Here is a 24,003-nt window from a genome sequence, read left to right on the forward strand (position 1 = left end):
CTTACTGTGAAATATTTCATTCATATAAAGTAAAAAATTTCATATATATATAAAAGTTATAAAAAATAATAAAATGAACAATTGTATACCAAATTCCAGATTAAGAAATAGTATATCGATAGAACCTTTTTTAACCCTTACATTTAACTGGAGTTTTCTTCCGCCTTCTTTTATTGCAGGCATGTTTTGGTCTCATTAGTTATTTCTGCCAAATGATTTTTTCATCATGTTTGCAAGGGAACACTGCGAGTGGTCAGTGTTCTTGGCACTTCTTCCCCATCCTCTACAATCTCTGATTGTTTAATTTGTTTTCACTCCCAAGTCCTTGTAAAGACTAATACAGTAGCAGCAGCCTCAGGCTAGAGATATGGAACGCAGAGTTAAACCAGCTTAAGGAACTTCTTAAAGATTATTCCTTAGAAATAAAACTTTCTGTGTGAGAATGAATTATCCATTATCTATCTTCCTGCATTTTTTTATGCCTGAATCATATGCTTTTTTTTAACTAACTCATGTAATTTATGTTTACATATGAAGAAAATACTGATGATCAAAGAATGAGCTTTTCAATTTCATGGACAATATTTGGAGTTCTCATGTTGGTTATTTGCTGTTCGTAGAAAAAAGATCTATTGTAGTGGGATGGATCATACTAAATATCTGATAGTAACCATAGTCCTGTTATAGTTAGGAGTAGATTTGGAATTGTTTACAGCATAACAATCAAATTTAGAACGACTCTAGCATGAGATGTATTTTCAATGCAAGAGTTATCTTTTGAACTTTTACAATATTTCATATTAGGGTTACACACACACATACTTTATTATTTAGAACAATTTTAGATTCATAGCAAAATTGAATGAAAAATCAGAGTTCCCATATCCCATCCTTCCCCCCTGCCCCTACAAATGCAAACAGCCTCCCCTACTATCAACATCCCTCCACCAGTGTGGTAAATATTTGTTGCAGTTGATGAACCAGGACTGACACATCCTTATGCCACAAAGTCCATAGTTTACATTAGAATTCACGCTTGGTGTTACGTGTTCTGTGGATTTTAACGAATGTGCAATGATATGTATTCACCATCACAGTATCATACAGGATAGTTTTGGGGCCTTAAAAATCTTTTGTGCTCCGCCTCCTTCCCCTACCCCTGGCAACCACTGATCTTTTTACTATCTCCATAGTTTTGGGGGTTTTTAAAAAGATTTTAATTATTTATTTGACAGACACACAGAGCACAAGCAGGGGGAGCGGCAGGCAGAGGGAGAGGGAGAAGCAGGCTTCCCTCTGAGCAGGGAGCCCGATGCAAGGCTCGATCCCAGGACCCTGGGATCATGACCTGAGCCAAAGGCAGCCATTTAACTGACTGAGCCACCCAGGCGCCCCTACTATCTCCATAGTTTTTGCCTTTTCCAGAATGTCATATAGTTGGAATCAAATAATAATGTTAGATTTTAATTTCTGAAATTGAATTCAGTGTCAAAAGGGGGGAGCAGATTCACATATACATATTTATTTTAGAAAGCTTCCTTTGGCAACATCTTCATAAATAAAATTAACGACTTTTTTTTTTATATTCACATAGACATAAAAACATATTTTTCTATGGTTGAAGGGCTCCAGATTCACTCCTTTATACACTTCTAAGTTAATTGTGAGCGTTGAAATGTAAGTGCTGTTATCATAGTTTGATTACCTTTTCCACCCTCCATTCCCAAATGGAGTAAAGTGGGGTCAAGTAGTCTTATGAGCTCTAAGCCCCTCTCCAAAGCCTTTCTGGCAGCAGGCCTGACAATACTTAGAGCATGAGCACATAGTGTCTAGCTTGGACTCCTTCGTCATCTCTGTGCACGTGCTCTGGCTTGGCTGCTGGGTGTTGGCCACTGTGGCCATGGAGCAGGGCCAAAGTATTGTGAAAAAGCACTTGGTTAGGTTTCAGTTCTCCGTGATTAGACTGAAAGATTTAGTTGCCAATTGTCATCAACCAAATTTCTCACACTTTGCCTGATAAGTTACTTGTATTGGTATTCAGGAGGAACCAGAAGGCTCTTTAGAAGTTTTTAGTTCTTATTTTAAATCACCATCTAGTGAACAGGGGCTCTTAGAGTCTGTAATTTTCTGCTTTGTCTAATATCAGGGCTTTATAGGAGGGATTATTGCTCTTTCAATAATAAAGCTTATAAGGCTTTTACATTTTATTTGTACTTTTCTATATATGAATAATTAAATTATTATAACATTCATTATATATGTACTAAAGAACAACAAAGATAGTTTTAAGAAAATGTCCTGCTTCTTCCTTTTGAGATACCAGAGGTCAGAGGATGCTATTCCATAAGTTCCTCTTAAGATATGTTACCAGTCTGTTTATTTTGGCAAGATAAACTGTTAAGACTTAACAAATGATGTCTGCAAAACACGTGCTTCGTTAAGTATATAAACAGGCCACAGATGTTTCTTTGGGAAGAAACTATTTTACTCATCTCTGTATCCCAGTGCTTCGCTCTTAGCATTCAATATATCTTTGTTGAAGGAATAAAACCACCCTTTTTTCCTACTGCTAATAACACATTGAGCACTGTGCATGGCCATTTTAGCAGTCTGTTTGTTCATTTTATAGATCTTTTCTTTGGTCCTCAAAACCACCGTAGATGATTTTATTTATTATGTCATATTTGATACAGACAAAAAAATAAAATATGTTGTTCTAAAACATAATCAGATCACCATGAGTGAACCCATGACCCAACCCAAGAACATCATCAGTACTGCAGTCGATGATTCCAGTGTACTCATCCCCATCCCATGACCCCAGCGTCTCCCCCTTCCACCCCTGCAAGAGAAGTAACCACTGTTGTGAATGTTGTCATTCTCTTGCTTTAGAAATTTTGATCATTTCTATGTATAAGATACATCATTGTGTGAATGTCATACCACAATTTTCCTCCATTCTGCTGTAAATGAACTTTTGAGGTTCCTTTTTTGCCATTACAAACAGCATTACAGTAAACATTCTTCTGTGTGTTTCCTAGCATACATTCATGAGAGCTTTTATAAGGTCTAAACCTAGAAATGGAATTTTTAGATGATAAGATAGGTAAATGTTCAGTTTTACAAGATAGTTTCAAGTTGTTTGCTGAACTGATGGAACCAGTTACATGTTCAGCAGTGATGTGTGTGAGTTTTCATTGATTCATGTCTTCACCATCACAGTTTAGCCAAACTTGTAAGTATACAATATGGTCTTATATAATTAAGGTGCTAGTAATGTTGAGCGTTTTTTCATATATATGTGATTCCCGTGGTTATTCCTTTGAATAGCCCATTTGCCCGTTTCCCTATCCTTTTTCATACTGCTTTATAGAAATTCTTTATATATTCTGTACATTATTTATTTTTTTTGTCAGTTATTTGTTGCATATCTAGCCTCCCAGTTCTATGGCTCTTCTTTTCACTTTATGATATCTTTCTTATTATTATTAATTTGGAATAATTTTAGATTTACAGAAAAGTTGCAAAGACAGTACCTTTTACCTAGTTTCCTCTAATTTTACCATGTGATATAACAGTGGTACATTTGTCAAAACTAAGAAATTAACATTGGATGCATTATTATTAACTGAACTTCCATGCTTTATTTGGATTTCACTAATTTTCCATCAATCATTTTTCTGTTTTGGAATCCAGTCCTGAGCAGCATATTGCAGTTAGACTTCATGGTGTCTTTTGATGAACAAATGTTCTTCATCTTAGTGTAGTCAAACTTACTGTCATTTCTTTTATGATTGGCATTATTAGGGGTGCCCAGCTGGCTCAGTCAGTAAGAGCAATGTGGCTCTTGATCTCGAGGTTGTGAGTTGGAACTTCATGTTGGGTGTAGAAATTACTTTTAAAAAATGATTTGGATTATTAGTTCCTTGTTTCAGACAACTACTCTTCCTGTGTTTTCTTCTAAATATTTTAAAGGTTTACCTTTCATGACTTTACCATCTTAGACTTTAGTTTTGAATATGATACCAAGTAGGGATCCAATTTCCCTTTTTTTCATATGGATAACAGATTTTTATTTATTTATATGTGTGTTTTTCCCCATTTTTATTGAGAAATAATTGATACACACTGCTGTATAAGTTTAACTTAAAGGGTGTACACCATGATGGTTTGATTTACACATATGTGAAATGATCACCACAATAGGTTTATTAGTTAACATCCATCATCTCATAGATACAATAAAAAGAAAAGAAAAAAATTTTCTTCTTGTGATGAGAACTCTTAGGATCTACTCAAACAGCTTTCCCATATATCACACAGCAGTGTTAACTATAGTCATCATGTTGTACCTTACTTCCCCAGAACTTATAACTGAAAGTTTGTACTTTTTGACCACCTTTCTCCAATTTCTCCCCATCACCCCCTCTGATACAACAAATCTGATGTCTTTTTCTGAGTTTGGTGGGGTTGTTGTTGTTGTTGTTGTTCTTCTGGTTCCATATATAAGTGAGATCAGTATTTGTCTTTCTCTGACTCATTTCACTGGGCGTAATGCCTTCAGGGTCCATCCATGTTGTCACAAATGGTAGGTTTTCCTCTTTTTTTTTTTTAATGGTGGGAAATTTTCCAGTGTGTATATATACCACAATTTCTTTATTCGTCAGTGGACACTTAGGTCGTTTCCATGTCTTGACTGTTATAAATAATGCTGCTGTGAATGTGGGGATGCAGATTATCTTTTTGAGTTTTTATTTCCTTTGGATATATCCCCAGAAGTAGAATTGCTGGATCAAATGGTAATTCTGTTAATTTTTTGAGGGTCCTCCATACTGATTTTTCTATAGTGGCTGCACCAATTTACGATCCCACAAACAATGCACAAGGGTTCCCTTTCTCCTAATCCATGCCATTATTTATTATCTCTTGTCCTTTTGATTATGGCCATTCTCACAGGCATAAAGTGAGGTCTCCTTTTGATTTTGATTTGCATTTCCCTAATGACTAGTGATGTTGAGCATCTTTTCATGTACCTGTTGACCATTCCTACATCTTCTTTGGAAAAATGTCTATTCAGGTCCTTCGTTCATTTTTAAATTGGATTATTTGTGGGTTTTTTGCTATGGAATTGTAGAAGAAATTCTTTATATTTTTTGGATATTAACCCCGTATCACATTTATGGTTTCTAAATATTTTTTTCCCATTCCATAGTGTTTTCACTTTGTTGCTGGTTTCTTTTGCTGCCAGCAATATTTATTGAATTATTTCTCAATGATTTATAGGACAATTGCTGTCATATATTCTAGTTTTCACATAAAAGTGGCTGTTTCCAGGGCTCTCTAATCATTTCCATATTTTGCTTTGTTCTAAGGGGATGTGTAGGTATTTAACAGTCATGCTCCTACCCTCACCCTACTCCCATCCAGTTCTTCAGAAGAGTTTTGGATATATTTGGCTTTTTATTCTTCCATATAAAATTTGTGAATTTATTAAGTTGGATTATGGTAGGGATTATGGGGGATCTTAAGTGAAGAATGGATATCTCTCAATATTAACTCTATCCATAAATGTGGTATTTCTCTGTACTGATTTAAGTCTAATTCGTTGTCTTTAAATAAAGGAATATGTTTTTTAGTACCTTATATTTTTGTTACTATTGTAAATAGTATCTTTTTAAAACTTTATTTTTCAGATTGCTGCTAGCATAGAGAAATGCAGTTGGTGTTTATATATATTGATCTGATATTTACTAACTTCTAAATTCTTACTGGTTCTAATAATTTGTCTTCAGAGGCTTTTTAGTCTTCTGTGACAGTTATATAATCTGTGAATAATGATAATATTGCTTTTCAGACTTCACAGTCTGTATTTTTTCTCTTATAGTATAATACATTTCTTTTTCTTATTGTACAGTGTTGAATACAAGTGGAAACAGAGCTCATCTTTTCTGGTTCATCATTAGGGATAATGTTTGCTCTAGGTTTTTGAGCTATTCTTTATCAGAATTGCTAATGGGGTTTTGTAAAACATGACAGTATTGGATATTATTAAATGCATTTCTGCTTAATCTTTTAATGAACTGAATTGTTTTTATGGATATTTCTTTTTTTTTTTTTAAGATTTTATTTATTCATTTGAGACACAGAGATACAGAGAGAGAGAGACAGCATGAGCAGGGGGAGAGGGAGAAGCAGGCTCCCGGCTGAGCCAGGAGGCCAATGTGGGGCTCGATCCCAGGACCCTGGGATCATGACCTGAGCCAAAGGCAGACGCTTAACCATCTGAGCCACCCAGGCGCCCCTTATGGATATTTCTAATGGTAAAATTACCCTTGCATTTCTGAGTTGAACTCAACTGGATGATCACATATCATGGCCTTCTATGAATGGCTGGATTTGTTTGTTGTCAGAATTATGACAACTCCACAGACCATTCTCTAATGCATTGTTTTCTCTTCTCTGGATCAGTTTGTATAAGATTAGTTGTTTTGCTTTTTTTTTTTTTGCTAGTTCACTAGATTTCACCTGTAAATCTACTGAGCCTGGTATTTTCTTTTGGAGAAAAATTTAACTAAAAATTTTAAATGGTTAGTTGTGGGAGTATTGAAGTTTTCTTTTTTCTTTTTTTCCTTGATCCAAATACTAGGAGTGTGTCCATTTTTCTGTAAGTTAAGTTTTTACTTCCACTTTTTTCCTCATATTTATAATTTTAATTTTGTTACTAGTGTCATTTCAGAATACAATTTTAATATAAAAATGGAATATGCTAATTGGTAAAAGTAATTCAAACAGTGCATAAAAATTAAAATTCTTAAAAAATCCCATTACTTATCACTTTCTTGGCATCTCTTTACTCACACATAGGGTTATAAATACCCTTTTCCTCTCAAATTATGGACATTTAATACTCAGTAATTGTTTTTAAAGTTTTTTTTTTTACTAATGAGAAGTAAACCAAATCACTTGTAGTTTCACTTTCTGAAACTTAACTATTAATGTTTTAATGTATTTTTTCCAAATTTTAAGGCATGCCAATTAGACTTAAATAAAAACAAAATCATTACTTTTTATTTATATTATTATGAGCATTTTTTCATGTCATTAAAATAATGCTAGAAGTCATGGATTAGGGAAATGGTTCATAAATGTGTTGGCATGAGTTTAAGTAATGCTGCAGCAAACATTCTTACATGTAAATTGCCATGTGACTCTGCTGTTAAGTAGACATTCTTAACTGAGTTTCATGTTCAGTTAACCCTTCAAATGTTGTTCTACATTAAGCCACTCTTCACAGCTGCTCTTCCATTAATCGGGCAGGCTTTAGAAGAGTGGCCATGTTCTAGAGGGAAAGAGGAAAGTGATAAGCATAGTAGTTGAAACTATATTAGAGATTATTTTATTTTTTCATAACCTTTGTTTTATAGAAGATTTCTGGTGGCATTTAAAATGAAATAATCTTTTTTTTTTTTAAGATTTTATTTATTTATTAGAGAGAGAATGAGAGAGAGAAAGCACATGAGAGGGGGGAGGGTCAGAGGGAGAAGCAGACTCCCTGCCGAGCAGGGAGTCCGATGCGGGACTCGATCCAGGGACTCCAGGATCATGACCTGAGCCGAAGGCAGTCGCTTAACCAACTGAGCCACCCAGGCACCCCAAAAATGAAATAATCTTTTAAAACTTGCAAGAAACAATCAGAAATAAGAGTGGAAAGTCAAGATTAGAGAAAAAGAGTGATTTTGATATATAAGCTAGAAGCTTACATTGTATGTAATAATAAATTTGACTTTCTAGATTTGAATTTGAAGGACTTGAAATGGGATGGGAGATAAGGTTCCTTAAGAGGATCTCATGCAAAAAGAGGAAGCACACCTGCTCCTCAGAAGAATTCTTTCTAATATAAAGTAAAAATAAAGGTAGGAAAAAAATCTCTTACAAAGCTTTATATAGGAGGCAGTGAATGATTTGGAATCCTCAGCCCCATGACAACAGATGAAGCTTGAACAGATTTTATTTGGCTATTTTTTACAACATTATTTAACTCTCAGTATACCACCAGGGTCTAGAGTTTCAGTTTCATTTAAGTTCTTCTTTTGTTTGTTTGTTTGTTTGTCTTTATGTTTCATTGGGTCCTGTTTGGAATTCAGAATTTTTCATTTTCTGCCCATAGTAACAAAGAGGAGGAAATTACCAGAATAAGACAGTTTACAGTGATAAAACAGATTAGAAGATGAATGTAAAAAGATAGCATGCTAAGCTTTAATAATGATGATAAAACTGATAGTATAAGTGAAATCGAAGATTGAGTTTTAGTTGATGATATCCTAGGCAAATTTTTTCAAATTCATCAACTCTTGAGCAAACAATGTGTTTCCAAGGAGAACAGGAAAATAGGTTATTCTCATCCAGTCAGTCATTCCACAGGAAAAACTTCAATATTTTGTGACAAGAGTTTGGACTGTCACATATTGTTGACAGTATTCCTTTATGTTTTTAATGTTTGTGCCACAGAATTTACTTAATACAATTTATAATGGTATTAGTGCTGAAAGCAGTATGTACAAAGATGGTTGGACGGAAATAAATGATATAGAAATGAAAAAAAATGGTTGAATCAATCATTTTCATAGGTATTTATAAATCTAAATGAATATGATCTTGCATTAATGGAACCAAGAATATGGATGGCTGTTGTTCAAAAAAAATTATGAGCTATGACAGTTTCAAAAGTGTAATGCATTTTGGTGATATCTGAGCAAGAAGAACCAGTGTCCTCATTCGCAAGTTCCTTATTTGCAATTCTCCCCCCTGCTAGAGCTCTATTTGTAATCCCCAAATCAGCACTCGTGGCACTCTCATGATAATTTGTGGACATGTGGACATGTGCATGCAAAGATTAATGAAAAATAGGAATTGCCTGACATGCTTATTCCCAGCTGAAGTCAAACAAGGCCCCAAATGCTCTGCCTTCCCGTTTTAGCCTTCATATTGTAAAAACACATTTTCATGTTCTCTTGTGCTACATTTTTTGCATTTTTGTGTGAAATGGGGTATCCTAAATTTTTTTCAAAAAAATACTGAAGTTCTTCCTATGCAGTGACTGCCTGGATAATTTCAGTATTTGAGATGGCCTCTGAGCGCTATGCTGAAGTGCTGCCTAGCATTCCTGCGTGCAAAATGGCTGTGACGTGCCTGCCTTATGGAGCAGATACGTGAATCAGATAAGCTTCGTTCAGGCACGAGTTACAGTGGTGTTGGCCACTAGTTCATTATTAGTGAATGAACGATGTATATTAAATAAGGTGTCTGTAAACAGAAAGACACATGAAACTAAGTTATGCATAAAACAGGGTTATGTATTGATCTATCTGCCTCGACATGGTAGAAAGTGTAGTGACTAGAGAAGGAACCTAACCTGTTTACTAACTCAGTGTTTGTGGCAACTTTATAGAACATAAATACCACAAATAATAAGAATTGACCATTCATGAGATGAATAAGTTCCAGTTGGTTGCATTCAAAGAATTGCTCATTTTTGGTAAATATACTTTTAAGGCCAGGTAAATATGTAGTAAAAATTTGGGTTGCTCGGTTAAATCCTTATTAAATTAACAAATGACATTCTTTTCATTTTTCCTTCATTCTTAATGTAAATTTTTCACAAAATGACTTAAATTTTTGTATCTTTTAGAAGGTCCACTTTAGGTGTGCCTGGGTGGCACAGTCGGTTAAAGCATCCAACTCTTGGTTTCGGCTCAGGTCTGATCTCAGGGTCATGAGATGGAGCCATGTCGGGCTCTGCACTCAGTGTGGAATCCACTTGAGTTTCTCTCTCCCTCTCCCTTTGCCCCTCCCTCCACTTGCGCGCTTGTGCTTGCGCACTCTGTCTCTCTCTCAAATAAATGAATCTTTAAAAATAAATAAATAAAAGGTCAATTTTACCCAGAAAATGACTGGCTTTTTTGTGTGAGTTTTTTTGTTTGGTTTATTTTTAAATATACTGTGGGTTAATAAAAGCTGGAAGCATAAGAAAACACAGTTCATTGAAAGTAGTTCACATAGGTGCTTAGATACTATGATCTGGGGGTACTGGGTAATCCGGAATACTTAAAATAGATCTTCCATTACTTTTCTTTTTGAGTTATTGACAGATTGCTAGAATAACAGCTTGAGATGATTCTCTTTGGTGAAGGTTCCAGAATTCTGTATTTGTAGGATGAGAGCCTGTTTGCTTTAGAACCCAGAAAATCCAAGTTATAAATTAGACCTATTGACCTCTGTTGACCTTCAGTATTTGTGGGTTCACTACCTAGTAACAGGATGTCAGAAACCTAGTAACAAAATGTCAAAACGTTTTAAGAGTGAGTACATAGGGGGCGCCTGGGTGGCTTAGTCGGTTAAGCATCTTCCTTCAGCTTAGGTCATGATCCCAGGGTCCTGGGATCAAGCCCCACGTCATCGTCGGGCTCCCTGCTCAGTGGGAAGCCTGCTTCTCTTCTCTCTCAAATAAATGAATAAAATCTTAAACAACAAAAAAAGTGAGTACATAGTTCAAAACTGTATTCTTTTATTTATAACAAATTTCTTATGAGAGATGCCGTTGTTAAAAACTGACCCTGAAATGTGTGTTTATCCTTTATGGCCTTTAGTGTATTTTTTGTTTGCTTTTTGCTCTTCCCCACTGGACTGAGTTTGAACGCATGAAAGAAAGGTACATTTTTATGTTTCTGCACTAAGCAGTAGTGCTTGACACTAATAAGTATTCCTTTCATTGAATAGTGATCCTAGTGAGTTTGTGGATGAAGAAATCAATACATAGGTAAATTATGACCCAGATTAGTAACTGATGGCAAAATTAGGATGTGGATTCTTATTAGAGTGTGAGAAAATTAAGTGATAATGTTAAATATTAAACACTTTGGGCTCCATAGAGGTATCCTTAATCACTATGTATAGACTCTTCCTCCTCAATATGACAGAATACTTTACTTTGAAGTTATTTTAGGATACAGCCTATTTTAGGATACATGGTGAAAAACTTAATACCCAAGCCTGCATAATTATTAGTGCTGTCTGTTTGGCTTCCCCACCCTTGTACCCACATACTTTGGTTTCTGTGAGTCCACATGCTTCTGGTGTTCCTCCCGCTTTAGCATCCTCCCCAGACGCCTTCCTGTGTAGGCCCTATCCTTCTTTTTCTTCTTTGCTCTAAAATGTTAGGGAATATCAATGAAGTTCTCCCCACATATTCTTAAATATGCTGATTAGTCTGTTTTCATCAGTCTGTTTTCATCATCCTTCACTTTTTCTAAAATCATTTTAAAGTGTGTTGTAGGGTGCCTGGGTGGCTCAGATGGTTAAGCATCTGCCTTTGGCTCAGGTCATGATCCTGGGGTCCTGGGATCAAGTCCCTCATTGGGCTCCCTGTTCCTTGGGAACCCTCCTTCTCCCTCTGCCTCTCTCTCTCATGAATAAATAAAATCTTTTTTAAAAAGTGTGTTGTAAGTACACATTTAGTATTTTTATTCTAACAGTTATCTTAACCACAGAAAAATATTAATATGATTTTTATTTGAAAAGCGCATGTTCCACAAAGTACCGAACAGCTAGTCTTCTAAAAAACATTAATTCCTTTGTGCTTAAGAATTACTTAGATTACAGGGAACACTACATCAAAAACTAATGATGTATGGTGACTAACATAACATAATAAATTTTTAAAAAAAAGAATTACTTAGATTAAGTTAGAAAGATTTTAGAAGGTTTAACAAAAAGCTTATACATTTTTACTGCAATGTTTGTTTAATTTTAAAATGGGCCCAATTAGCTCTAGATTATTAAATAATCAGGAACCTTTGCTAAAGGAAAAATTCATAAAAGTATTTATATGTATAACTCTAACTCTTATTATAATTCCCATCTTATTTCTCTGGCCATTTGTTTTATGAGTGTTTTTTTCTCTTAGCTTGATAAAGATGACATGGTATACATGGAAGCCTATGACAAATTGCTAGAATCCTGGCTAACTTTGGTTCAAGACGACAAACATTTCCATAAAGGCTTTTTTACCCAACATGCAGTTCAAGTTTTCAATTCCTATATTCAGTGCCACCTCGCAGCTCCAGATGGCACGAGGAATTTGGTAAGTTTCAAGCTAGATTGTAAGTAAAAATGTATTTCATCGTAACTCTGTTTTGTCTCTTTTATTCTATTATACATTGTATAATACTAGAAATTTAGGAGGAGCTTCTTCAGAAGATTTGCTGAGAGCATTAAAGCAAAAGTCACCCCATTTACTAAGTGAGTTCATGTTTTGTGGGGTGCTGCTTCTAGTTACCCTGTTTCTCTTCAGTTTTCACTTACCCGCCTGTGTCTTCCTAGTTGTCCAGTGATACAAATGACTTCTTGTGTTTAGGACCTTGGATCTTAAAGATGTCAGATCTTTTCAGTCAGTGACAGAAGTTAAATTCTCTTGTGTGGGAGGTGGGTTGTGAGTGCATTTTCTCTGTTTATGTATGTGCACCACAGGGTAATAGCCCTCCGTTTCTTTCTCTTCGGTGTCTCCCTCCCCCCTTTCTTTTGTAACTACTAGCGTTGTCAGCATAGTTAGATAGCAGGCCCTAGACCCCTGAGTTGGCGCTGTCCACCTCCTTTTCATGTGATGTGCTGAAGTTATTTTACAATGCAACAAAAATGCATGATTCATTGAACAAAGGAATGCAGTTCCTCACTCTTTATTTCTTTCTTCAATAATAGACTGCCAATGGTGTGGCCTCTCGTGAGGAAGAAGAAATAAGTGAACTTCAAGAGGATGATCGAGACCAGTTTTCAGATCAACTAGCCAGTGTAGGAATGCTAGGAAGAATTGCTGCAGAACACTGTATACCTCTTCTGACAAGGTACACACAGTCCAAAGAAACCCCATGGAGCAAATATTCTCTATTCACAATTCCCTGGAGAGCACTTAAAGTGTTTAAAGACTTTAAACACCCCCACCCCGTATCCCAGCACACTGGAACAAATGGACAGAAACATACTCATGATTGCATTCCTTGGCTTGTACATTTGGAGCCCAGGCACTACAGCATAGATGGCAGAGAGATTGTGGAAAACATGGTATGAGAAATGATTTGACCCATATCAATAAAACCTTGGAATAACCAGTTTTCAAATGCCTGTTGTAAACCTTGATTGTTTGTAAAGCAATGTTTTAATTCTATGTCATGAACAATAAATCACAATTCCTATATTGCTATGAGAACAGTTGTGTACTATAATATTTTCATATATGTGTTTTTGAGCTAACGTCTTAATTTATGTTGCCTAATAAATGGAAATTATGAGTTGTTCTAGATCTTTGCTTATTGAGCTTTATGAAGCTTTGGGTTTTTTTCCCCCCTCTTTCAGTTTATTAGAAGAAAGAGTAACAAGGCTCCATGGTCAGTTACAGCGACATCAGCAGCAGTTACTTGCTTCACCTGGTTCAAGCACTATTGACAACAAAATGCTTGATGATCTGTATGAAGATATTCACTGGCTTATTTTAGTTACAGGTTGGTTGGTTGTTTCTTTTTAAAATGTAATTGCCAACTGAGCAGTTTAAACTTCCTATGTTAGAAGAAGCTTCATATGTTAAAAAAATAAAAGTCCATACATAGTGTTGGGTGAAATTTGAATACAGCTGCTGTATATCACAGAGCTATGGATGCATTTTTTAAAATACTGGCTAACATGTATATTTAATGCCTATTGCATACCCAATGTCTTATGCGGAATTGATTGCAACCCACTGATTTAGTACTATTACCAGGTTTTGTTATTGTTATTATTATTATCCCCATCTTGTAAATGCAGAAGCTGAGAGAGAGTTTTAAAGAAACCAGCCCATGGTCACACTGCTATTAATTTTTGGAGCCAGAATGCAAATCTAGGCAGTCTGACTTTTAGGGTCTTCTTTTGTAACCATATTAGCAGTGTTTCTGTATTCCAAATAATCAAGAAAAATCTTAATTTTTGAAAAGGCATTCCCAAATACTGACTTTTGATAGAGATAATAGTAGAATTCCTATTACATTTACAGAATATATTACTGAAAATTATTAAAAGGTAGTAGATTAAAAAGCCTACATGTCAATATGAATTACAAATTGGTGAATAAAACATTTGTCCTTTGTATTTTGAGAGTTAATTATCCGAGAAATAGAAAATTTCTTCTCCTCAAACTTGAAATTAACATTTATAATTTACTTTTACATCAACTTAATATGATGTATGTAAATCAGATAAAACTGAAAGCATTTATAGTGCAATTTGATAAATGTAGATTTGTTAAGTGTTCATTTTTAATTTTTTTTAAACTGAAGGCTACCTCTTAGCTGATGATACTCAGGGAGAGACTCCGCTAATACCTCCAGAAATAATGGAATATTCCATTAAGCATTCATCTGAAGTTGACATTAATACAACACTTCAAATTTTGGGATCTCCAGGAGAAAAGGCTTCTTCCATCCCAGGGTACAACAGAACAGATTCTGTGATTAGGTAATATGAACTCTATAGCTGTGCTCTTGTAATTTATACTGTTTTATAAATTCTGAGTTGATGGGTAGATGACTCGAGTGTTAGGCACGTTGTAAATCTGATACATGAAAGAAAATAAAACTTGGAGAAGCCTTGAAATAAACAAGGATGGCAAGTACTCAGTATATATAAGTAATGCCACTCTGGTGAGAATTGACAGCTATATCCTGTACTGAGCAAAACAAATGTAAAATTATTCTGATTACAGTGAGACTTTGAAGGGACATTTGATCGAAAGTACTCTGAACATATCCCATGTCCATCAGAAAGCAGTGCTAACACGGTACAGGCACCCTAAATGAATGAAACAAAGTATATGAGATTCTTAGAAACCAGGGAAATATTAACAAGTATTTTTTGTTCATAAAGCTAAAACTATATTTAAATGGCTTTTTAAGGAAAACTATGATTCTTACCTTATAAAAGAGAAATATTTGTCCTGAATATGTGAAACTTGAGAGTCCTGTCAGGTGAAGTTAGGAGACAATAGTGTGCCTCAGATGAGAATTCACTTTGATCTTCCTAGTAGTAGTGGCAAAGTTTTCATTCATTCTTAATGATGAAATTAAGGAGGGATACACCCAGACAAATATCCTCCTGAAAGAGGATTTGAAAACAGCATTTTAAATATCAGTATCTTTAAATTTAGGTTTCAGGCAGAGATATCAGTATTGAAATAACATTGGTTTTTGCCATTTGCAAAATCAGTAACTCAAGCAGGGTGCTGTCCTCTCATCTTTTTAATTTTAATGTAAAAATATATGGATATCATTTACACCTGTGCAGTAGAAAATATTTTTTTTGAAAAATGAACTATTAAGTTAATATCAAGGAAATGTTTGAGAATTTATTTCCTTTATTGTTCTCTTGTTTGAAATAAAATATCAGTGCTCTATTGAAAAAGTTTTGTTCTTTTGGGGATTACTATAGGCATTAGATTAGGTGCTTGTGGAAATCATTGCTTTTGCTTTGGTTTGATTCATGGTGAATGTCAATTTCAAAGGCAGTTCATTTCAGGGTGCTGTCATATTATATTCTGTGTCACATTTCTTGCCTGGGCAGTACCATCAGGAATGCTTTCCTTGTATTTTCAGTGCTTTTTCAATTTTTGCCAGTCTCAGGTATCAGTGTGGGAGCAAAACATTTTTGTATCTGAGAGCACAGACTATGGAGGGTTGAGGTGAAGGTTGGAAAACAAAAATTGCCTTCTTTTTTTTTTTTTTGGTCCAAAGAATTAACGTGATATTAAATTTGAAAGGCTGTATGAGAGAAACATTCCTAGTTTGACTAAAAAAAGTTCACATTTCTTGAAGAATTTATCCTTTGACAAATAATTATTGTGTACCAAATATATACCAGGTACTGTTCTGGGCATTTGGGATACATCAGTGAACAAAGTAAAAATGATTCCCCTTTTAAAACTCCTTATAGGGGAAAGATAATAAATAAATCATATAGTATGTTAGAAGACCATAACTGCTGTGGGATAAGAAACTGAGCAGGTAGGGGGAATCAGGAGTGCAGATTTCAGAGATTTGTGTGATTTTAAATGTGATCAAGTATAGACTTTATTTAGAAGGTGACTCGTGAGCAAAGACTTGAGGTTGGTAAGGACAAGGCCGTGAAGGCCTGAGGAAGAGCATTCCAGGCAGAGTGAACAGCTAACACAAAGGCCCTGTGTCATGCGTAGCATATTCAGGCAACAGTGGGAACTGCCATTGTGGGTTGAGCAGAGTGAGGTGGAATTTTGTCAGAAGATGGAGATAGAAGGGAAAATAGAGGGGACTCAGATAAGGTCTTTAGCCTTTGCTCTGAATGAAGTGGGGTGCTGTTACAGGGTTTTGAACAGAAGAGTAACTTACACGTTAAAAAGGTTACTCTGCTACCTTGAGAGTAAACTATGAGTGACAGAAATGGAAGCAGGGAGACCAGTGAAGAAGCTTATTGAAGTAATCCAAGGGAAAGGTGATAGTGGTCCAGATCAGAGTGATAACAGTAGATGTTGTGAGAAGTTAAAGAGAGCTCTCTTGGACTAATTTTGCTGACTTTTGGTTTATGAAATGCAAAGGTAATCCAAGATCAATTTGTAAAGTATGAGAAAGTGTGAGTGCTATCTGAAATATAAAGTATGTTCAGATAGCATACTTAAGAAAGTAAAATAGGATTAGAAATTGGAACTATCAACAATTAAAAAATATTTTGAGTGTAACATTGTGTGTCCACTACACTTTAATGAAAAAAATGTATTATCTTCATCAGTTGTTTCTTCCACTCCCCTGTGTGCCAGGATATGAGAATACAATAGAAGTCTGCTAAGAGTGATAGAGGAGCACCTAGCAGGGGAAGGATCAAGGGGTGCTTTTGGGAAAGATGGCATTTAACCTGATAGTTGAGGGTTGAATAGGAGTTTGCAGAAGGCAAAGGGTATTCCAGGCAGTGACAATAGCCTAGGCAGAGGCCTGGAAGTGAGAGCGTGGCTTAAAGCAAGAGGCAGTTTGGTGTTGCTCGCGTGTAAGTGTGGAGGGGAGAGGTCTTTGCGGAGATGGAGAAGTAGGGATGGTGCTGCGTATTGGGCGAAAAAGATTGGAAGTAAGGAGGTGAACTGATCAAACCATAGTAGTAGGATTATACTGTGGCAGATGGATTTAAAGGATGACAAGGCAGGTTAGGAAGCATTTTCATTAGTAGTAGTGAGGGTGGAAAGAGGCAGATGGTTCTTTCAGAAGTAGCCCCATGGGATTTTGCTGACTGCTAGGGTGCGGCCATGAGGATAGGGGAAGGCTCAGGGGAGCCTCAGTTTTACCTGCCTATAAACTGCCTGTGCTACTCTTTACCTTGCTCCCACTTTACAAAAGAAAGGCAAGAGCTCTTACTCATTCTGAATCTTACCATAATGGAGAGGCAGGCGTGTAAAAACGTGCAAAGTGCCAAATAAAGGGATGGTTCCAAATAGTATGGTGTTGGGAGTGAATGACTGAGTAATAGATAACCAGTAATTTTACAAGTCAGGAGGTTTTCAGCCCTTTGCATTAAATGACATTGAAGAAATCAAGTTGTCAGTTAACAGATGATTAAAAATAATTTTTGATAGTAGATCTCTGTGATTTTTGGCATATAACTTGGAAGAAGTTCAAATAATTAAGGAACCCTTTTATTTTAAAAACGCCTTCCATTTATGTGATTAGGTTTTCTCAGTGTTTCTATTTAAGTGAAGAAGGAATCAAATCAAATTATGCTCAACTCTGTCTCATTCTAGCAATAAGTAACATTTTTTCACAGATACATGAACTCATTTGGAAAAACAAAATCCTGCTACATTAATTTCATTCACAAATGCATAAAATTTTGTTTTTATGTTTAATAATTTATTTAAATTTGTGGTGTACTTCGCTCAATTGTGTACTAATAAGTATTGCAATGGTAGATAATCCAAAAGATGTTTTAAAACAGTCTTATGATCACTGGGAATATTTTTAAATTATATTTCAATAACTAGACATACTTGTTTCAGAGAATTATATGGTGTGATCAGTAAATGAGCATAAAAATGTATTATATTAAGATAATCTGTGGGGAAATGACGTTGAAATAAAAATTTAAGGAGAAAAACAATGTAAAGTTTCCAACTGTTAAAGAAAAACTTGTTTATTTTTCAAATGGATGATGGTGGGTATCAGAACACTGATAACTAAATCCCTGTGTATGAATTTAGAAAATTACTGTAATTATTTAATTCAGATTCTGCTAGGCTGCAAGTTATATCATTTAAAACTATTCTTATGGGAAAAATCTGATACATCAACTTAAATGTATTGTGAAATCATGGGGTATTTTTGTTCACATCCACCCTAAAATAATTTTTGAAAATTTGAGCACTTGTGATATAGGGAGTGTGTAATATATAGGGAAAAAAGATGTTCTGGGGGTAGAAACTTAAAAACAACCGGTTTGGTGCAAGGGAAGAAATTATTTCAAAAGGACAGAGTGATAAACAGTAGCTAGAACTTCCGAGACATCCAGTTGGATAACGAAGTGAAATGTAAGATTTCATTACAAGGAGATAATTTCAGTCATCTTGAGAGCAGTAAGGAAAAGTAGCAAAAGCCAAACTTCAGGTGATTAGAATCCCTGTTTTGGCACGGATATCCATAAAATGATGTTAAGATGGATTCTCTCAATTACACCCTTTCCTTCTTTGCCTTTTAGCTAAAGTCAAGTTAAATATATACCACTTCTGATTATGTTCTCTCCTACTCCCACCCCCAGAACAAAGACTTTTCAACTTACATATCATGCTCTGTTATTAAAACCACATAGCCATATGAATTATGTAGTGTAGGAGAGGACACTTTCTTAGAGCATATCATCACGGAGATAATTTTTTTAGCAAGATTTTTATTTTAAAATACCATTAAGAATCAAGTTTGTTAGGAAGTATATAGGACTATCAGATTTAGAGACAAGATTCAGTATTCAAAGCATTCTAGATAAGTCAATTTCCAGATCCTCTACCATAAAATGACAAATGTATAAAAACATGCTAAGCCATGGGAGTTTTGAGTAGTGATAAAGTGCTGAAGAATGTAGCATTTACTCTGAACTTTTAATTGTATTTCTCAATTTTGAATGTGAAAAACATCTTTAGATGGTAATGCTGAGACTTGCACATTCGGTACAACTTCCACAGAAGGTTGTCTCTATCCGTGACTCTTTGCTTTGTCTTGTTTCCTGCTTCCTGAAAGGTCAGCAATAAAATGGGGCATTTGTGTACAACCCTATTGAAAATTTCAAGTATAGCCTGGCCTAAATTCAGAGAGTTGAGAAACAGAAAAAGGACTTTTAAGAAAAAAATAAGATTAGACAGTCAGTAAATAAAAGAATAAATGACTTCTTTTTTATACCTACAGGCTGTTATCTGCCGTTCTGAGAGTTTCAGAAGTTGAATCTCGAGCAATAAGAGCAGATCTCACTCATCTACTAAGCCCTCAAATGGGCAAAGATATTGTTTGGTTTCTAAAACGTTGGGCAAAGACTTATCTCCTGGTGGATGAGAAACTATATGATCAGGTCAGAATGTAAAACTGACTTCGTTTGGATTTATGATGATGACAGTTATGGAAATGAGAACATTTTTCTTGGTGATTTTCTCATCAAAATATAACTAAGAGCTGAACATCTTCCACATTGAAGAGAACTGTATGAATGGTGTGTGATTTTAATAACTTTCTTAGAGCACATCATTTGATTCAGCTTATTTTAACCATATTAATTTACAGATTACTATTGGGAATGGATTAATTTATTTTCTTTGTATTTGGTGTAAATATCATGTTGGTATGTTAATATGAAAATAAAGTTGACTGGAAAATCACATTGGAAGATTAAGTGGATTGAGGATGTCTTTTTTCGACTTAACAGAAATGAATACATTTATAAAATTGATGTGAAGTAAGTAGTACTTCAAATTTAGATGCTAATTTCAGTTTGATTTTTCTGTGGATTTCTTTTGAAGTGATCTATCTTTCTGACTTTAAAAACTTTGTTTTCTCTCTTAAGATAAGTCTGCCATTCAGTACAGCATTTGGAGCAGATACAGAAGGTTCTCAGTGGATTATTGGCTACCTCTTACAAAAAGTCATCAGTAACCTCTCAGTGTGGAGTAGTGAGCAGGACCTTGCAAATGACACTGTGCAGCTCCTTGTCACTTTGGTGGAAAGAAGAGAAAGGTAAGCTGATTATAGGAGAGAGAGAGAGAGTGTGTGTGTGTGTAGGAGGCAGACTGTGTGTGTGTGTGTGTGTGTGTGTGTGTGTGTGTGTGTAGTCTTTCAAGTGGCAAACAGTTACATGGTCCTAAGGTCCAGATAGACCTTGCATTTTGGAGCAGTGTACTTAAAAAAAAAAAAAAATCCCATATTATTGCATTAATGCAAATAGAGTTTTCCCATGTTAAAATTGAGGATTGTGTTGACTATTCAAGGATTTGGCATTAAAGAATCTTATGAGAAACACATTTAATTCAGTAATTTATAGTTTTAAAAAGACTTTAATACAGAATAATCTCACTTAATTTTTTGAGGTATCCTATTCCACTTTAAAGATGAGAAAAACTTGATAATTTAGTAATTTTGCAAGTTAAGAGCTTTAGTGTTTTCTACAACTCTGGAAATGTTTCTCATTTTTCTTACTACATAGGAATGTGGTTTTTACTACTCTTGGCATTGGCTGACTCTTACATATTGAGTTCTTTTAATTTACTAGGTACTGTCCCAAGCATTTCATGTATAGTATTTTATTTAATCAATATCAGTCTCAACCATGAGAGTTAGGTCTGTTATTACTGTTGTTACTCCTATTTTACAGATCTGAAAACTAAATAAGAGAGAGTAAATAGATTTTACGTTGTCAAACGACTGATGGAATTTGAGCACAAAATTGTGTGACTCCAAAGTCTATACCAAGTTTACTATACTGTACTTTAAAAACTAATTAAATTCAGTTACCTTCCATTATTGTTTGCTTAGTATACATACCATGTAAGTAATACATCTTATGTTTTATTTCTGCCTGTAGGGCAAACTTAGTAATTCAGTGTGAAAACTGGTGGAACTTAGCTAAGCAGTTTGCAAGCCGAAGCCCACCTCTGAATTTCTTGTCAAGTCCTGTGCAGAGGACATTGATGAAGGCTCTTGTTTTGGGAGGTTTTGCACATATGGACACAGAAACCAAACAGCAGTATTGGACAGAGGTAACAGTTCCTTTTATTTTGATTGCACCCTCTTATATCTTACCCTGTGTGTTGCTGTAAAATACTCTGTGGAGACATAAACATGTCAGTCATACCTTTTCTGATACTTTTCCCTTATAATGAATAGGTTGAAGCTTATTATTTTACAGATATCTTACAATTTATCCATATTTGCATACGTGATGACTTTTGAATATTATCAAGTGTTCTGTGGTTTGGGCACATTTTTGCCCACAACTCAAATGAGAGCCTAAAGAATCAGTCTTGAATACGGAGATGCAAATTAACCACTATATTTTTATAGTTTGCTAGGACTGCTGCAACAAAATATTACAAATTTAGTGATGTAAAAATAGAAATTTATTCTCTTGGAGGTCTACAGACCAGAAGTCCCAAGATCAAGGTGTTGGTAGGGTTGGTTCCTTTTGAAGGCTGTGAGGGAGAAGATGTTCCAGGCCTCTCCCCAAATTTCTGGTGGTTTGCTAGCAGTCTTTGGCATTCCTTATGTTGTAGAAGCATCATCGTAATCTCTGTCTTCATCTTCATGTGACATTCTCCATGTGTGCATGTCTGTCTGTAAAGATAACAGTCGTACTGAATCAGAGGCCCACTCTAATAACCTCTTCTTAATTTAATTATATCTGCAACAACCCTGTTTCTAAATAAGGCCACGTTCTGAGGTACATGTGGTTTGGACTTAACCGTATCAATTTGAGGGGGACATAATTCAGCCAATAACCACTGTGGACACATTGCCTTATGTAAATTAGCTTTAAATCAGGAACCAAGAGTTACCAGTGTATGTAGGTGGGTGACCTGTAGTCCCTGTGACTAGAGTGCTCTTAATGTCTGAGAAGGGACATGGTAACAGAATTAGGTAGTCATCTGTGACTTCAGACCAGAATTTAAATAATTGTATTATCATATGTACAGCTTTAAATAGAATTAAGATATCTTCATGAATATGCATTTTCACTCAGGGCAGGACTGATTATCTGAAGTTATGTTCTCTGCCAAGAGGAGTGGGAAAAGAGAAAAACAGGCAAGAGCTATATGTTGGGCTTGACCCTGGAGAACAGAGGTTGGCAAATTGGAGCCCACAGACCAAATCTGGCCTGCTGTCTCTTTGTAAATAAAGTTTTATTGAAACACAGTCATGTTCAGTTGTTTACATTTTTATGTCTGGCTGCTTCTGTACTACAGTGCAATTGTAATTGGGTAGTTGGGCCAGAGATGACACGTTCTGCAAAGTCCACATTTATTCTCTGGCCCTTTGGAGACTTAAATTTCATCTTTGGGGGTGGGAACAGTTAATGAATTGGAGAGAGATGATGATAGTGACAGAATTCTGTGAATGGCATTGACTAAGTCATGTTCTGTGATTCGTGGTTTTTGGAACCTAAATTACTTCAGGAAGTGGTTTGACTTACATATGTTGTGAAATGATTACCACAAGAAGTTTAGTCAATATCCATCATCTCGTATAGATACAACAAAAAGAAAAAACAAAAAGAAATTTTTTTTTCTTGTGATGAGAACTCTGAGGATCTACTCTTTTAACAATTTTCCTATATATCATACAGCATAATAGTAAATATTAACTATAGTCATCATGTACATTACACTCCTAGTACTTATTTATCTTATCACTGGAAGTCTGTACCTTTCAACTACCTTCCTCCAATTCCCCTTTCCCCACCCCCCCACTCCCCACCTCTAGTAACTACAAATATTTTTCTTTTTTACAGAACAATTTTTTTTTTTTTACTAATCTTTTTCTGAGAGTTGGGATTTTTTGTTATTTTATTATTTTATTAAAATTCCTCATTGTAAGTAAGATCATATGGTACTTGTCTTTCTTTGTCTGAGTTACTTAAGATATACCCTTAAGGTTTATCCATGTGGTCGCAAATGGTAGGATTTCCTCATTTTTTATGGCTAAATATTCCGTTGCATATGTACCACAACTTCTTTATCCATTTGTCCATTGGTGGCCACTCAGGTTGTTTCCATGTCTTGGCCATTGTAAATAATGCTACAGTGAACGTGGGGGTTCAGATGTCTTCTCAAGTTACTATTTTTATTTCCTTTGGATATATTCCCAGAAGTGAAATTACTGGGTTATATGGTAATTCTGTTTTTAATTTTTTGACGGTCCTCCATACTATTTTCCATTGTGGGCTGCACCAGTTTACAATCCCCACGAATAGTGCACTGGGATCCCCTTTTCTCCACATCCTTGCCAGCATTTATCTCTTGTCCTTTTGATGATGGCCATTCTAAAAGGCATGAAGTGATGTCATATTGTGGTTTTGATATCCATTTCCCTAATGACTAGTGTACTGTGTATTTTTCTTTATGTAGGCCAGAAGTTATGATGACCCTCAAAATGGAGAATGTAGGGGTGCCTGAGTGGCTCAGTTGAGCGTCCAACCCTTGATTTTGGCTCAGGTCATAATCGCAGGGTTGTAAGATGAAACCCCTTGATGGGCTCTGTGCTTAAGAATCCCTCCCTCCCTCTCCCCCACCCCCCCCGCTTGCACATGCACACATGCTCTCTCCCTCTCTAAAATAAATAAAATCCTTAAAATGGGGAATGTAACATGTGGTTCAGATATTCTTTGTTTTCAGTGCTTTTTTTGCCTCCAACAGTTTGTAATGCTTTAGAAAGTGAATATTTA

General features: G+C 35.4%; 1 protein-coding gene across 4 annotated transcripts in view; it reads left to right on the top strand.

Moving 5' to 3' along the window:
• XPO4 (exportin 4) overlaps positions 1-24,003 on the top strand; it is a 116,954-nt gene that overhangs the window by 81,878 nt on the left and 11,073 nt on the right. For all 4 annotated transcript variants that reach the window (XM_078070588.1, XM_078070590.1, XM_036106629.2 and 1 more), the window contains 7 exons: positions 11,963-12,139; positions 12,754-12,896; positions 13,405-13,550; positions 14,361-14,538; positions 19,485-19,644; positions 20,134-20,303; positions 21,148-21,322. In XM_078070588.1, coding sequence (XP_077926714.1) covers positions 11,963-12,139; positions 12,754-12,896; positions 13,405-13,550; positions 14,361-14,538; positions 19,485-19,644; positions 20,134-20,303; positions 21,148-21,322 — 1,149 coding nt within the window. The remainder of the gene's footprint in view (positions 1-11,962; positions 12,140-12,753; positions 12,897-13,404; positions 13,551-14,360; positions 14,539-19,484; positions 19,645-20,133; positions 20,304-21,147; positions 21,323-24,003) is intronic.

The sequence above is a fragment of the Halichoerus grypus genome, chromosome 4 (genome assembly GCF_964656455.1).
Source record: "Halichoerus grypus chromosome 4, mHalGry1.hap1.1, whole genome shotgun sequence".
NCBI lineage: Eukaryota > Metazoa > Chordata > Mammalia > Carnivora > Phocidae > Halichoerus > Halichoerus grypus.